Genomic DNA, 17,892 nt, shown 5'->3' with positions numbered 1-17,892 from the left:
CTTGTAGTCTACGGTTATTACAAGCATAAAAACACAGTTTTTCATTGTAACGTTTCAGGAGAACACACGCTCCCTTCATGAGACATTTATTTTTAGTTTGATTAAAGGTTATTTTTTTAAAAAAACAAAAAGGAATCAATTATACAACGGATGTTGTCAATGTTACATTGTTGTAATATAGCAACTTAACTGTGGAAACAAGCAGTCTGCTTTATTTTTATTTCATATAAAAATTTTGATCACATTATATTTTATTTAAAAATTATGAATCCCAAATATCATCAGGCAATTCAAAATCATCATTGCTTTCACAGAGTGTCTTGATGTTTTCAGTTACATTAAATTTTAAAGATGGTGGCTTACTCCACTTGTGGAAAAAAACAAAAACAGACTGCTTGTTTTCACAGTTAAGTTGCTATATTACAACAATGTAACACTGACAACATCCATTGCATAACTGATTATATTTTGCTTAAAAAACATTTTGAACCATTGTTATAACTGTATCTTTAATCAAATAATAAATAAATTGCTGATGAAGGGAGCATGTGTTCTCCTAAAAAAACTGTGGTTTTTTTGCTTGTAATAACTGTAGACTGCAAGAGAAATAATTTTACAATGCAAGCAACGCGTACGTACAAGAAAAATTGTTATGTATCTGCACTGGGATTTGAAAAAATTGAATATTTGGAAATCTAAATTGTATTGAGTTGTGGTTAAGATTTGTGCACTTTTTGGGGGGTTTATTAATATATTCTTTTATGCGTGAAGTTTTGTAAAAATATTAAATGAAGTAATGTGGCCATTCTCCATCCAGGATGAAGTCTGAAGCATTATTTTTTACATGCAAAGCAAGTCTAAATCTCTTGTTAAAGTACAGCTTCAGTTTTCATCTTAACCCCTTAAGTGTACAATTTGTTGAAAAAGTCGCTACTGGAAAATGTAGTTTTTTTTCTGGAAAATGCAGAGTTTTTCGTCAAATTCAGTAAACGCCCTCCGCAGTGTGCTGCTGTAGTGCAGAAGGCATATATATATACGCTTTATGCTTATTTCAACTATATTCGATTTACTGTGGCATATATAGTCACACACAGACGTTTGGTGAGATAGTTCTAGCTGTAGTCGAAACAAAGAATAGTAGCAAGACAGGAAAAAGCTGAAAAAGAAGAAGATGAAAAGAAACAAGAAGAAGGGAATAATTAGTTTTGTCTTCTTCTTTTTCATCTTTTTCCTCTCTTGCTACTATTCTTTGATTCTATTACAGCTAGAACTATCTCACCCAACGTCTGTGTGACTACATACGCCACAGTAAATCAAATATACTTGAAACAAAACATAAGGCATATATATATAAACGCCTTCCGCACTACAGCAGCACAATGCGGAGGGCATATACAGGGTGTTGCAAAATACCTGTTACAACGCTTGGGAGGTGATTCTACAAGTAAAAACAAGGAAAAAATGTCATGTGAAAAAATGTCGAAATCGGCACCGTTTTCGAGTGACAGGCGTGCGAAAATCGCCTCACACCATGTGTAAAGTACAATAACTCAAGAAGGAAGAAATATATCAATGTCGGAATAAAATAATACAAACAAAATCGTACCTGGTGAATACAATGGTGCATCAATTGAGGCCCAGTGTAAATTGCGCAAGGGGACTCTCAAAGAAAGTGGGGAATCCCCTGATGGAAAATACAAGAAATTTACTACTATCTTCTACATAATGTTGAGATCGGAATGTAGCCAGTAAAAAATGGCGACGTATGTCCACATGTCCCACTACTGCTGGGACACCGTCCCACACCCGGGAAATAGGAAAATAACTGCAAATCTCCTGTTGTACACGGTTCACATTGCGGTTTGAAGAAAAGAAACCAATTTGTCGCATGTCTCACTACTGCTGGGACACCATCCCAAATGGAAAAAAATACTGGAAAATCATAAAAAAAAGTTTTCAATCCCTTAATGTTGACACACTACTTTGCAGTACGAAAAACAAAAGTTAAACAATGGCCACATGTCGTTAGGCTGTACATATACTACAAGAGAGCTCCCCAAAGAAAGTGGGTAATCCTCGAAGGAATGAAGACGGAGAATGGCGAGAAAACGCACACAATGGCATGTAACATTTCCAGGCACAGCACATCTGGAAGGGATTCCACTGAGAAGCGCACAACCTCCGCACATGCAGATCGACGGTATGAAGTACAGCGATATCCAGCATCTTCACTCGTACCTTTCACTAAAGGACACTATGTGGTGCTGATAGGGGCTCACACAAACACCGGTATACTCAGAGACGTTGTTGAAAATGTCCGCCATTGACTTCAAGACAAAGATGGCATCGGCGAAGCACTGATTGTCTGGTACGTGCAAATACCTCTGGCATGTCACCAATTGTCCCAGCAGCGGCACTAACACGAGCAACGAGATCCTCAGCACTTTCCACAGGGGTTTCATACACGAGCCTTTTCATTTCTCCCCACACAAAGAAATCCAGTGGTGTGAGGTCGGGGGAACGAGGTGGCCACGGTAAAGGTCCACCCCTGCCAATCCAACGATCGCCGAAAATATCGTTGAGTAAGGCTCTGGCTCCCCGGTCGAAATGTGCGGGGGCGCCGTCGTGTTGAAACCAGATACGTTGTCTACCTGCCAGTGGCACGTTTTCCAAAAGTTCAGGTAATACGTCATGTAGAAACACCCGATAATTCCCACCACACAAAGTAGATGGCAAAATGTACGGGCCTATCAAGTGGTCACCTACTACGCCACACCACACATTCACTGCGAACCTATGTTGATGATGGCGCACAATGATTGCATGCGGATTGTCCATATCCCAGACGTGGCTGTTGTGGCTATTGAACATGCCGTCCCTGGTGAACATTGCCTCATCGGTCCACAAAACTATTGTTGGGAACTCTGGAATGGAAAGAGTTTGTTGCACGTACCATTGGCAGAAATCCATGCGTAGGGGAAAGTCCGTGGGCAGTATGTGGTGCACCTTATGCAATTTGTATGGGTGCAATCCCTCCTCTCGAAGAACGCGGAACACATTGCTATGGTGGGTTTGTTGAGTACGAGCAATGACACGTGTGCTGGTGTCAGGACGGTCTCGTATCGCGTCCAACACGTCCTCTTCAAATTGCACAGTGCGCACAGTGCGGGGTCTTCCACAATCCCACCTACGGGGTAGTAGAGATCCAGTTTCACGCAGTCGAGCATCAAGTCTTTGAAAGAGTGCATGTGCTGGTAATCGCCTATTGGGAAAACGTTCGTGATACAAACGACGTGCTTCACGGCTGTTTCGGTTTGCCTCTCCATAAACGAGATGCATATCAGCAAGCTCGTGGGTAGAGTACTCCACCATTGTCTTGTTCGAGAACTGCCCAGAAACAGGGGCACTTTCCCTCCGAGTGACGGATCACAACTACCGTGATTAGCACCCACGTAATGTCACACAGGTGTCCACGCAGTTGTTGCAAACCGAGAAAGAACACGGGAATACGTACTCTACGTACAGTATTCCTTAGCGCAATTCAACCATACACACACGCCAGACTAAACTCCACGCTGCGAGACGCAGAACAAGACAGGAAAAACAACGGTCGACTACAGTCTCTACGTAGTATCCACCAACACTAATACGTAACAGGTGACCTACACTCACAGCGCCTCTAGTGGAGCTTTCTGTACCAATTAGCTGAAATCAATCTGAGCGTAATTTGACGGCATAGCGTCATTTTCGAGTGAATTTCCTATTTCCCGAGTGTGGGACGGTGTCCCAGCAGTAGTGGGACATGTGGACATACGTCGTCATTTTTTACTGCCTACATTCCGATCTCAACATTATGTAGAAAATAGTAGTAAATTTCCTATATTTTCCATCGGGATTCCCCACTTTCTTTGAGAGTCACCTTGCGCAATTTACACTGGGCCTCAATTGCTGCACCATTGTATTCGTCAGGCACGATTTTGTTTGTATTCTTTTATTCCGACATTGATATCTTTCTTCCTTCTTGAGTTATTGTACTTTACGCATGGTGTGAGGCGATTTTCGCACGCCTGTCACTCGCAAACGGTGCCGATTTCGACATTTTTTCACATGACATTTTTTCCTCGTTTTTACTTGTCGAACCACCTCCCAAGCGTTGTAACAGGTATTTTGCAACACCCTGTATATACACCCTCCACACTTAAGGAGTTAACCAGCCTTGTGGAAGGAGGTTTTCTTTGAATAAAAAATATATATTTTCTTAATTTCCAACTATACCTAGTAGGAGACAATTAAATAAATGTTAAGAAAAAGGAAAAAAAGGGAAAAAAAAGGTCAAGAAAAAGAAAAAAAGATCAAGAAAATGTCATGACATAAATGTCATAATAAAAGAATTTTGGATTTATTTTGGTAGACACCCTGAATTATTGTAGGAAGTCAGAAAAGAGAGAAACAATTTCTGAACAACTTTACATTAAATATGAAACTAAATTTTATTGTGTGTTCATTTAATATAATTACTAGGGGCATGCATATTTCATTTTTGACGAAAAAACAAAATGTCAAAAAACACATTATAGTGTTAATTTTTCATGTTTTTGAAAGGTGAGAGATGCATTTTGCCACCATGTTTTGTCGCGAAATAATGCGAAATGAACAGCAAAATGCGAAATAAACTCTTAAACACGAAATTTAGGATTTATTTACCGACGCGACAACTTCTGAGGTCTGAATTATCCTGTAAGTTATGGAATTCACGGAAAATTGATTTGGCCTCTCTGAAGATGTCGACGTAGCCACGCCCATCGCAACCTGACAGGTAAGAAGGACATCCCCTCAGGATCCACTGGTGTATTACTGAAAACAGCTGACAATCTCGAACCTAGTGGAACGAGTACAAATGTAACTAGTGCACACTCCGTTTCTGATAACTTGCCAGAGAATGTTCATTCAGTCAAAACCGTTCATGAGAATCAAACAAATCGAGTACCCTTGAGCATTATTTATCAAAACCTAAGAGGTATAAGCAACAAACAAATCAGTTTATTCTGAGCATTTTGGCGAATAACTATGATGTGGTCTTGTGTGCTGAAACTTGGCTCAACACCTCCATATCCAACTCGGAAATATTTTCAGAACAATACAATGATTTTAGATCGGACCGCAACCTGCGAGAAAATGGGAAAACCCTAGGCGGTGGTGTTCTTATTGGTGTAAAGAAAGAACATTGCCCTAAACTGGTGGATTTACCATTAACTGAACAAACCATAGACTGTGTAATTATAAAATTAAAACCGGAAAATGGACATACCATCTATATTTCTGTAATATACATCCAGCCGTTATCACCCCTACTGGTATAAGAAACTTTGTTCTCCCACATAGCCGCACATTGTCCTCTAGGGGCCCCATTGCTCATCGCTGGTGACTTTAACATCCCTGACATAACTCATCCTACTAACGATCTCCTCACGTTAGGTTCCCACTGTCATGAATTGAAGTACTTTATTGATTTTAATGATCTCAAAAACTTAAATTCTATACAAAATGCCAACGGTAAAACCCTAGATTTAGTCCTAACAAATATAGATAATGTAAAGATACTCCGGCAGGATGCACTGGTACTGGAAGATACTCACCACCCACCTCTAGGAATAAATAACAGTTGGGCTGAAAAGTTCGTAGGCTGACTCATAGATGGCGTTACTAGAATTAAATCCATGTGATTTTTACTTAGTACTAACCTTCAAAAGATACGTGTATAAATTTCACAGCTGCCGGATAATTAGTTCATGAGATATAGCATTGTGAGTGAAGCAGCTTTTGTTATTGTGAAAAAATGGATAAAAAAAGAATTTCGTGTGTTAATAAAGCATTGCTTTTTGGCGAAAAAAAATACTGTTGAAGCCAAGGCTTGGCTTGATAAACATTATTCGGACTCTGCACCAGGAAAATCAACCGTTCAGAAGTGGTTTGCTAAATTTAAACGAGGCGAAATGAGCATCGAAGACGATGCACGCAGTGGACGCCCCAAAGAGGCTGTTACCGACGAAAACATCAAAAAAGTCCACAAAATAATTTTAAATGATCGTTAAGTGAAGTTGATCGAGATAGCTGAGACTTTAAAAATATCAAAGGAACGTGTTGGACATATTGTGCATGAATATTCGAACATGCGAAAGCTGTGTGCAAAATGGGTGCCGTGCATGCTCACAATCGATCAAAAGCAACAACGTTTTGATGATTCGGAGCAATGTTTAGCGATATTCAACCGTAATAAAATTGCTTCCCCATCCACCATATTCTCCAGATCTGGCCCCCAGTGACTTTTTCCTGTTTGCAGACCTTAAAAGAATGCTCGCTGGAAAGAAATTTAGCACTGATGAAGAGGTAATCGCCGAAACTGAGGCCTATTTTGAGGCTAAAGAGAAATCGTACTATAAAAATGGCATCGAAAAATTGTATGACCGCTATAATCGTTGTATCGCCCTCAAAGGCAACTATATTGAATAATAAAATCGAATTTTGTCAAAAAAATATTTTTTACTATGTTAGCCTACGAACTTTTCAGCCCAACTGTTATACCATACCCCAAACCTAAGCGTAAAACTTCAAAGTCTAGTATTAAGCGATACAATTTTAAGAAAGCTGATTTCGTCAGTACGTTTCACAAATTTAAATCAGCTAACTGGGAACAATTACATAAATACAACGATATCGATCTTGCAGTGGACAAATTTTATGAAATAATTAAGTATATATTTGATGAATGCATCCCATTCTCCCGCTCAACTTATTCTAATCAGTACCCATGTTGGTTCACGCTAGATATTATAAAAGGTATAAAGATTAAGTCACACTATCATATGGAAACAAAAACAAGGAAATGTAGGGTATCATGAAGCTAACATTAAAGCCCTAAGAACGAAATTAAAAGCGGAAATAAACAAAGTTTACCAAAACTACCTTAACAGCTGCGAAGCTAATCTGACTCGCGACCCAAATCTCTTTTGGTCTTTAGTTAAGAATCAAAGGAAGAATCCACCAGCCCAACCAACCAAACTCAATGGTGAACCTATTGATAACAATAACATCTAGAATGTTTAAGCTACATATTTCGAATGTCTTTTCCTCGGAACCATCCTCTTACGAAACCACACATACGAACGTGATCCCGAAATCCCAACTTAGTCTCTTAAGCATCCCAGAAATCTCCATAAAAGAAATCGAAAAAGCCATCAAGAAACTCAAACCAAAAACAGCAGCTGGACCGAACCTAATCCCCCCCTACGTTATTAAAGGTTGCTCAGAGGCGCTCAAGTTCCCTCTCCACACCCTCTTTAACTTAATCTTGAAAACAGAAAAATTCCCCGCAAGTTGAAAAAACGACGGAGATTTGTCCAATCCCCAAAGCAGCAGATAAGACAGACATAAGTAACTACAGACCAATCACGAAACTGTCAGCTCCAGCTAAACTTTAATTCAGAAACTAGCTTACATCTGCCTCTCCCCGCAACTTATAAAACTACTTGCTTCATATTTACAGAATAGACGACAATATGTCACGCACCAAGGACTAAGGTCCTCCTATTACATAGCCAGCTCCGGTGTCCCCTAAGCTTCGAACCTAGGCCCCCTGCTGTACTTGATTTTCATTAACGATTTACCAGACGCACTAAAAAACTCTGAAAAATTAATCATTGCTAACGATGTCAAAATTTTCAAACAAATTAAAAGTGATCACGACTGTACGAAATTACAAGACGAACTTAAGGAAGTACTTGGTTGGTGCAAGAACAACAAGGTTAATCTCAATCCCAAGAAATGCAAAGTAGTGTCATTCACACGTAACAAACATCCCATCCAATACTCGTATAACATTTCCGACGTAGAAATCCTAAGAGAGAATCCTGTAACTGATCTTGGGAGTCACATTTGAAAAAGTTTTAAATTTCCAGACACACACTGCGCGCATCCTCAGTGAAACGCACAGGAACCCAGGATTTGTGATGAGAATGGGTAGCCAGTTTAATAAAAAAGAAACCTTTTTGCTACTTTACTATACGTTTGTCAGATCAAAACTTGAATGTGCCTCAGTCGTTTGGGACCCGTTATTTATAAAGGAAATCGAAAAAATAGAGAAACTCCAAAATAAATTCTTAAGGTATTTAGTATATAAATTAGATGGCATTTATCCAAAATTCACTTCGGGTGACATCTTACGCAACATGCTGAGAAAAAAGAAGACAGATGCACCAGTTAACTTTCCTTTCGAAACTTGTCAATGGAAAAATAGACTCTTTCGCACTTCTTGCAAAAATAAACTTTTATGTTCCATACTCAAAATTAAGACCCAGAAATGACCTCTTTAAAATTTCACGTAGTAGAACCAGGATGGCTGAAACGGATCCCATGAGGAGGATGTGCGCGTTACAATATAGTCTCCAATAATACCCCTGATATTGATCTATTTAGACCTAAAAGCAAACTTATTATGTGAACCCTGTATACAATAGCATTGTAACCAAATATGTTGTATACTTTATGATATACCACCCTTGTATTATATGTTGTTGTTATGTAATGATTATTCTGTTCCGTCTTATACGTAGTTCTTTTCTCCTTGTCTTTGTTGTTTTCTTTCCAATTCTTAATTACTTGTTTTGTCAATATGTATGTAAACTGAACTCAGTTAACTTCAAAACACTGTAACTGGGCATTTGCCTGTAGTGTTTAATAAAAAAATAAATAAATAAATTTTGCTGTAAATATTTGAAAAGCAAAAATGGACTCCTTTACGCAGAAATAAACTTAATACTCTGATAACTACATAAATGTGCTATTAGAAGTGAAATGTTAATTTTGTGTAATAAGTGGTTTTTAAATCAAATTTAGGATTATATTCACATTAATTTTGTGTAATAAGTGTAGTTCTTAAATCAAATTTAGGATTATATTCACAATTTTAAAACCAAAATGTATTTTTATATACCTCTATTCATCCGATTTTTCACCGCTATAACACCGAAAATTTATTTTATTTACCGCTTTTGAACAAGAAATTGACTGTTTTTGTACCGAAATTTTGCTTTTTATTTACCAAAATTATGTGCCTCTATTAATTACTAATCTTCCAATGTGGGCCAAGACAGAACATTTGTCTATGCCATCGGTGAGGTATTCTCTGTGCCTAATGAGTTGTTTAAAATAACTGGTGTAGTAGTTGTACTAATTTTAAGATTGCATTAGCACTGCCACAGCACAGCTCACTTAATATAAAATTAATATACATGGCATTAATGTGGCATTATTTGTTTCTACATGAATGTGTTCCTCGACACATTATAGCAGGCACTTCAAGTAGAAAATCAGGCAATGTTATTCTTTCAATGTTCCACAAATAAGAAAGTGTATCTACCATACATTATTATCCCTACTACAGCTGTCATTCTTTTCACCAAAGATTCCAAGTTTGAATTCTGGTTTAGGTATAGATAGTTCTTTACATTTGTTTCATCAATTTCATCTAATCATCACTCATTTTCACCACTGCAATTAGCCTAAAGAGGCAGAAAAGGAATACAAATTAAGAAAAACACAAAATATAAGAGCAGACAATATTACAAATTGTTATGATTTTTTCAGCAAGATGTGAAGGAATTTTCTTATACTTACTGGTGATAAGTTTCCCATCATCAAAAAGGCGGTGAGTGTTGAATCAAATAAAAATGCTATTCTTTTTGTGTGAGATTGCATGACCAGGAATGTAGGATCTGATTCTTCTGTACCACTTGATGTAGTGTCCTCAGGGGTTAGACCAGCCTCTATTAGAGCTGCATTAAGTTCAGCTATCATAGGTTCATCAGTTAAAGCAGTAACTGATCTGCAATAAACAAATTACGAACACATTCAACCAAATTCTACATTTAGTCAATTACGTATAATATTAACATTCAAATTAGCACATAATATTCCAACTTCACATCTCATTTGCGCCTTCAACAACTGAAGGATGTGAATTGGAAGATAATTTAATCGTGTTATATGTTTCCCACCACCATTTTTCAACACCAAATTACATGTACTAAATAATGTGGTCAATTTCTTATTTAATATATTGTGTTACATACAATACACACTATGTAGCCAAAAGTCCCCAGACACCCAAGTGAACGTGGTGTTAGTGTCATGGCCTGGGGCTGTTTTTCCTGCTTTGGGCTTGAGTCATTAGTTTTGGTCAATGGCAATATGAAGAGTGGTGTTTATGAGAACCTTTTAGACAATAGCATGCTGCCCACACTGTGGCAAAAGTTTGGAATAGGCCCTTTTCTCTATCAGCACGATAATGCCCCTGCCCATAAAGCAGGGTCCATTGCATCGTGGTTTGAGGACAATCAGGTGGATGTGCTCAGCTGGCATGCTCAAAGCCCCGACTTGAACCCCATATAACATCTTTGGGATGAACTCGAATGTCGGTTGCGTGACAGACCCACTCGACCGAAAACCACCATGAATTATTCACAAGACTACAGGATGAATGGAAAAAATATTCACCAGCAATATTCCAGAACTTAGTGACAACCCTGACCCGAAGAGTTGCTGTATTAAAAGCAAAGGGAGGTCCATCTTATTATTTACCTATTATTAGAGTCTTTGGAATGAACAGCACTGGGTGTCCAGTGACTTTTGGCTATACAGTGTACACTGTTATAGGTATCGATAATTTTTATATTGGTCCTCTATTAACAGTGCTTCCTTCCATCTTGTGTTTAATGTGTTGGCTGCTTGTTGTGGATTTATCTGTGGGGGCTGATTAACACATAAAGCAATGGCTTTTTCTGATGAAAGGATAAGAAAATGCTTAATTTTAGGTATAAAAGATGCTTGTCTAGTAATAACAATCAACGTCTATGAACTTTAATTATGGTCATTTTCCACTGCACTAAATATATATTCAATCTGAACTAATGGATTAATCCTTAAATGCCAAGGCTGTTACTCCTGGTATTTGCACTAATACTGAGCAAGTTTCCAGTGGGAAATTATAAATTCCATACTGTTTGAAATAAAAATTCATGTCTTGGAAACTGTGAATGGTAGTTTTACAAACCGTACCTCGCTTTGTTCAATACACTTAGGCTATGAGCCTATGGTGAAAAAAACAAACCCTCCGTTATCAAGTACAAGAACAAGAAAAATAAACTCTTTTATTTATATGCACAGCCATGAAATGAGGCAGGTGGCAGAAGTTCCACTGTGCCACTTTGGAGCACAACCCCGTGTGTTCCGAGGTTTAAGAGAAAGAAAGATCTTGTTGCAGAGTTGGTTTTTGTAATCTATGTGATAGAAATAGTGTTGGGCGATATGTCGTACAGGCGATATATCGTTATATTGAAAAAATATCATCCTGGTGATATTGTGCGATATATCGTTATATTGAAAAAATATCGTCCTGGTGATATTAACTAGACAATATATCGTCACGAAGTTTTGGCAATATATATCGTGTCAGTAATACATTGTCATGATATTTTGGCAATATTTATCATGTCGGTGATATATCGTCACAATATTTGGCAATATACAAGGTACATTCAATAAATAACCAGAAATATTTTTTTTTACATAATCTATTATTCGAATGGAATACAACACATGATAATTATTCAACGTAGTCCCCCTCAAGTTTAATGGACCTGCGCCAGCGCTCGACAAGCCTCCCAATTCCAGGTGCAAAGCACTGCTGCCTGGACTTCATCATCATCCTCGAACCTTGAGCCACTAAGAGCATCTTTAAGTGGGCCAAAACTGTGATAATCTGAAGGTGCCGTGACAATACGGTGAAGAAATGTCTCCCCTTCAGCCTCGTACTTTCGCAAAACTCCACGCACACATCCATTCGCCTGTCTTTCATTTCTGGTGTCAAATGTTTTGGAACCCACCTCGCACACACTTTCTTGAACATCAGTACGTCATGAACAATATGGTGGGCTGATCTGACACTAATGTTCATCTTTGATGCAATCTCACTCACCGTAATACGCCTGATTTCCCGTATCAACTCGTCAACTCTAGCAATGTTGTTCTCCGTGACTGTAGAGACAGAGCGTGCTGGACGTGGCAAATCTAGGAACACTTGTTACACCCTGTTAGAACTTCTCTGCCCACTCGTACACTTGTGTTCGACTCAAACAGCTTTCACCATATTGCACTGCCATCCGACGGTGAATTTCGATTGGTTTCAACCCTTCAGGTAACAGAAATCTAACGACACTTCACTGCTCCAAGTTGGTGCAAACCTGAAAGGGTGCCGCCATCTTCTTTACCTGATTCCCAGCACCCTGTTTGCGAGGCAGGATTGCAAGGCCCATTTGTTAATAGTTCTAGGATGCCACCACAAAATAACAAGGAAACGCCAAACATGGTCCTATTTTCGATTTTTTATACAACTTTTCCGGTTATATATTGAATGCACCTTGTATATCATGTTGGTGACAATATTCTCAGTAGCAGAACTAAATAATTCGCTAAATATCCATGTAATTGCTAATAAACAACAAGGTCACACCTAACATGTTGTTATAGACATGCAGTGGCAGCGACTGGGTACCAAAACTATAGGGGGGGGGGGGAAGACAATTTACTTTCCCTTGGTAAATAAGATTTAGCATAGTGCAGAGGAAAAAGTGGCAAAAAGTGGGGGAGGACAACTGACCCTATGACTGACTACACATGTGACTTGTTGATTCCAAATGGAATCATTACATTTTCATAGGAAATATTCAAGCTTGTGTGCTTATACTTGATAATCTAATATGAGCATTTAATCTCAAATTATATAAGTAATAAAAACTAATATTGATAAGATTTATGTGTATAAAACATACCGATTATTATTTTCGACAGTTTCAAGTGCAGTATGAAGTCGAAATGCCATGTGTATGTCAACAAACAAAAGAAAACTAGGCCTGAACTGTCAATCGTAATGGAAGAGCAAACAGCTGTCATTTGTCGGCAATGACTGTTACTAGGACATACAATTTCAGAATCGTTCATCATGTAATATGCCCTATCAAAATGAAGAAAGTTATTGATTCCAATTGGAATCATAAGGGCAGAAAGGGTTAAATACAATTTCATATGACATAATCATATGATTACAAATTCCATTTGCACCATAGTCTTGTTACAAAAATAATGATAATTAAGCATTTAGCATCATTTCCAGGATATTTAGATTCAATCAATGGCATTTTTGTGGACTCTGCGAGACACCTGACTTAAGGAAGCACCAGCTGGTACAAAAAAAAAGCTAAAGTGCTTCCCTGTGCTTAGCACCATGCCATGACGGCGTATAGGGGGTGTTGGGGTAACGCCCCACACTTTCAAATTCCTACTGATACTATCTAACACTGTGAGCTCAGCTCTACTTTATTGTAAAGGGTGTCCCAACAAAAGCGACGGATTTAGTATGCGTAATAAAATACTTTTTTAAAAAAGAATGACATTTTTAGATCATTACAATGGGTAAATGTTCCGATTTAAGAATGCCAAGTTTGATTTACGCAAAATTTTATGTGGTTGGGTTGGTAACACTGTTCTTACAAGTGGAGTGATAAGACCATACTTTTTTTCAAGACGAGAATGGAACTGCCATGACAGTTAATGGAGAATGGTACCGCAAAATGGTTAGCACTTCTGTGTGGCTGCATTTGAATGGAATTGATATTGAACGCATGTGGTTACAACAAGATGGCGATACCTGCCAAACCTCCCACGGGACAGTGGCCGAGTCCTCTCTCGCGAATGTGACCTTACTCCTTGTGACTACTACCATTGGGGGTTTCCTGAAATCAGAGGTCTATGCAAACAAACCCAGAACAGTGCGAGAACTCAAGCAGGAAATTGAATGCATTATCAGCCACATCGATAAGCAAGAATGTGAAAAAGTGATTATAAATTTCATTGAGAGAGTGAAGTCCTGCAGAGCAAGTTGTGGGGGACGTATGCTGGAGGTCATCTTTCATTCTTAAATCAGAACATTTACCTGTTGTAATGATGTAAAAATATTTGCCATTTCGTAAATATACAGTATTTTCTTAAGCATAATAAATCCACTTTTATTGGGACTCCCTATATAAGTGTCACCCAATGAAAGTGGTACTTTGTTTTTTTTCCAAGCATGGTTCATTGGTTGGAATATGTTAACATACAGAAAGTAATAGATACATATCCACTACACATAGTTGCATTGTTGTTTCAAGTGTTCCAGAACATTAGTAGACCAAAGAACGCCTGTGGTTGCCTACGGAACCAGTATTTAACAGCGTCCTGGACATCCATCAGCTTGAGAGTTCATTTCCCCATGCACTTCACATTTTCTTTAACTTGCTATTTAATTTAGACACCACTTTGAACCGATAACAATGCAGATACTCTTACTGATGCCGATACTTCAAAAATTGTAATAATTAAAATTTGTTCAAAATATTGAATAAAATTGGTGTGTAAATTTCTTCTCCAATTCCGAGTATATGCATCAATTTACCAAGTGCTTTAGAATATTCAAAAATTACATCAGAATATTAAAATAGATATTATGTAATCAAAAAATACAGTTTTTTGTGCAAAAAGAAAAAGGAAGTTTCAATATTGCATAATTTCCAGGATTATTAGACTCTGCCAAGGTGCTGCACGGCATTTTTGCAGATTCTGTGAAATATCAATATGATGGAAAGTATTGACTGGTATCGATAGATGAATTTGATTTGATTTGATTTGATTTAGATTATTTTACTTCGCATTTTGTGCCTCTTGGCTAATTTGCGAAGATGGGGATGAGTGATGAAATGATGAAATTGATGAATGACATTCACAAACAACAAAGCCTGACCGGGATTCGAACCCGGGACCCTTGGCGTCGCAGCGCTGTGTTAACCACTCGGCCACAGGGTCGGGCGATAGGTGAATTTCAACGGATACTTACCGATACCGATATCACTGTTATCGGCCTATACAGATACATCGACATCGGTATCGGCTCAGCCCTAATTAAGAACTAATACAAAATAATGAGATTTACAAAAATTGGGGTTATTGTTGTTATGAACAAGTTCTAGTTAACCTATTGTTATTCTCTGGAAACTATCAAATGATGGTGCCATCTGGATATACCATTGAGGATTTATTCTTTTTTCAACAGTCTTTAATATCGAATGGAAATTGGAGTAGGAAATGGGGGGAGGGGGAGAACACAAGCTCCCATGATTTAGCATCCTCACTCTACTGTCCGGCTTGGGAAATATAGCAATAGAAATATTGGACAGGTAAATTTAATAGAGTTGATAGAGTACAGATTAATTTTTCTTATCCCTAATATTGTTTTGTTTAATTCAATTATCAACACAAGGATAATATAAAAAATTACAAAATATCTTGAAATCACACAAAAAGAGTAAATTTTAAATTAAAAGAAAAAGTATCTTCACACACATATATCTACATCTAATAACTTACTTTCTCTTAGGAGTGATGTTGTTCCTCCACGTTGGATTCACATCTGAATCATCTGCCTCATGATTCTTTTTACGAGCAAATCCAAGCCTACAATACAACGAAACTGCATTCTTCACAGATTGAAGATCAATTTGAAGTACATTTGCCAGCTAAAACAGACAAAAATAAATAAACTTATTATACTTTACACAGATTATTCTAAAATGTTGTCAACAGTAAAATATGTGTCTTCTTATGACTACTAGTTGAAAAAGTCAAAATTTGCACGTTTGTGGTTTTGGCATTGGTTATAATTAGGGGATGGACAATATCGGAAATTTGATATTGAGATATAGCGTCAAGAAAATATCGTCACAGACAATACAATACGATATTTTTTTCCATATAGTGGTATTGGCAATATATCATCTCCACGATATATATTGCCAAATATCATGATGATATATTGCTGACACAATATATATCGCTAAAATATCATGACGATATATTATCTAGTTAATATCACCTGGATGATATTTTTCAATATCGTGAAATATTGTCTGGACTATGTATTGCCCAACACTAGTTATAATAAATACTGTACTTATATTTCAAAAATTTAGTCACAATGTATTTTAAATGTTAAAAAGTAATTGCATATGAAGTGTGTGTGGTGTTTTATGTCACACACAAGACACTATGTTGCATTGCAAACCAGCCAACTGCCTCACTGGTGCGATCTTGCAGCAGACCTACCTTAAACAAGCACATTTTTCCTTCACCTTGCTCAGATGAAGGTATCAGAGTTGCATCATGCTACTGATGGTTACAATTAGGGATGTGACGAAGCTGAAAATTTACCAATGTCTATGTACTCACCGGTAAGTTTTGGAACCGATTCGGATACATAAGATTATTCAACAGAAATGGGATTTTATTTTCAGCATGACAAAAATAAATTTTCTAAGTACAGTCAACTCTCGATTCTACGACCCCGGGTATAACGACCCTCTCGAAGTAACGACCCTTTTCCCAGGAACCGTGAAAAATTTAGAAAAAATTAGAAAAATTTGGAAAAAAAGTTGAAAAATTGACGGAAATCTGCCGAAAAATGCATTGTTTGTTTCTCCACTCATTCCCTCTACCGCTCACAATTAGGTCTGAACTAAAAATAGACACCACCACACAATGCTTGAGTGATATCCAATAGCACTTGACCTCTGCCCTCCTCTCCCTCAAGCTCACCAATGTTACCCCGCACCCAACTGCCCCTACCCAACGCACCAGGCTTGCTCTTGGATACGCGAGAAGAGAAGATCGAATGTGCTTGGATGTTATTTTAAATTGAATTGACTTGTTTCCTTGTCCTAAGAGCTGCTGAAAACTCACGGAGGAGGGGGGAGCAGCCTGAAATGACTGCTGGACTTGCAGTCTTTGCCAATGTGTACGGCAGGTCAAGCTCTTTCATCGATAAATACACCACCTTGAGATAAGATCACAGGAATGTTCGAAAATACAGATGCGTGGTGCCTGGAAGTCTGGCCCATCTGTCCAGCTCTGACCTAGAGTTCAGCAGGTTCCCATGAGTGAGCAACTCTCGGCCTTGTAGCCGACAACTTTTGGTAACCGCTTTCATTCAAAGTGTGTTCTTTGTTCCCTGTAACACTTATTAAAAAAGCGAAACTGTTAGAGATAATCAAAACCACATAGACGAACTAAAGATCGTCAATCTGCTTAATGCGTTGTCATCCGGGTTTCCACAAAAGTTTACTTCGATCTTACGTGCATCATAACTCCCGTTTCCCACTTCATACGTTTTCCTAATTGTGTTGATGTCGTAATATCTGCCAAAAAAGTGTTCCGTTGGCTGACTTGAATTCTCCCTCTTTTCCTGTCAGCAAACATTGGGGGAGGGGGGAGGCGATGCTGATTGTTTCAGCCACGATTTTCTTGCTCGCGTGTGTGCACACGGGCTGATTACAGGCGAGGGTGGAAAAGGACCCACCCCTCTTCCTTACCTTTGACGTCTAAAATGGAAACCAGTTCTGGATATATTCTTGAAAACGAACAAAAACCATAGAACAAGTAAAAAAAAGTGACCCTCCCCCCCTTTCCCCAGCAAATTCTCCGCCACTGGTGTGCACGGCATTTTTTTTTTTTTAATGATGTTGTCTGCATAGGAAATATTTCCCATATTATTATCTGTTGCATGGTAAAACGTAAAGCAAGGGTCATTTCTTTCTTCTTTACACTGCTGTTAAAAGTTCCGTCTTCGACAGTTGCATTATCTTTAAAATGCAGGGATTTTTCTCTTCCGCCACCTGTTGCTCGAACTTCCAGCCGTCTCCTTGTTTTTACGATGCAGCTGGCGCGTGTTTTGTCTAGCATCTGCAAAGCTCT

General features: G+C 38.2%; 1 protein-coding gene across 2 annotated transcripts in view; it reads right to left on the bottom strand.

Annotated features, from left to right (window-relative positions):
- LOC146005236 (protein FAM91A1) overlaps window positions 1–17,892 on the bottom strand; it is a 124,578-nt gene that overhangs the window by 45,132 nt on the left and 61,554 nt on the right. For both annotated transcript variants that reach the window (XM_083144319.1, XM_083144320.1), the window contains 2 exons: window positions 15,514–15,662; window positions 9,673–9,880 (listed from right to left, as the gene is read on the bottom strand). In XM_083144319.1, the coding sequence (XP_083000445.1) occupies window positions 9,673–9,880; window positions 15,514–15,662 (357 nt within the window). The remainder of the gene's footprint in view (window positions 1–9,672; window positions 9,881–15,513; window positions 15,663–17,892) is intronic.

Source organism: Lepisma saccharinum, chromosome 23 (assembly GCF_977018435.1).
Source record: "Lepisma saccharinum chromosome 23, izLepSacc3.1, whole genome shotgun sequence".
In the NCBI taxonomy this organism is placed as follows: domain Eukaryota; kingdom Metazoa; phylum Arthropoda; class Insecta; order Zygentoma; family Lepismatidae; genus Lepisma; species Lepisma saccharinum.
This window is presented reverse-complemented; position numbering and strand designations above follow the sequence as displayed.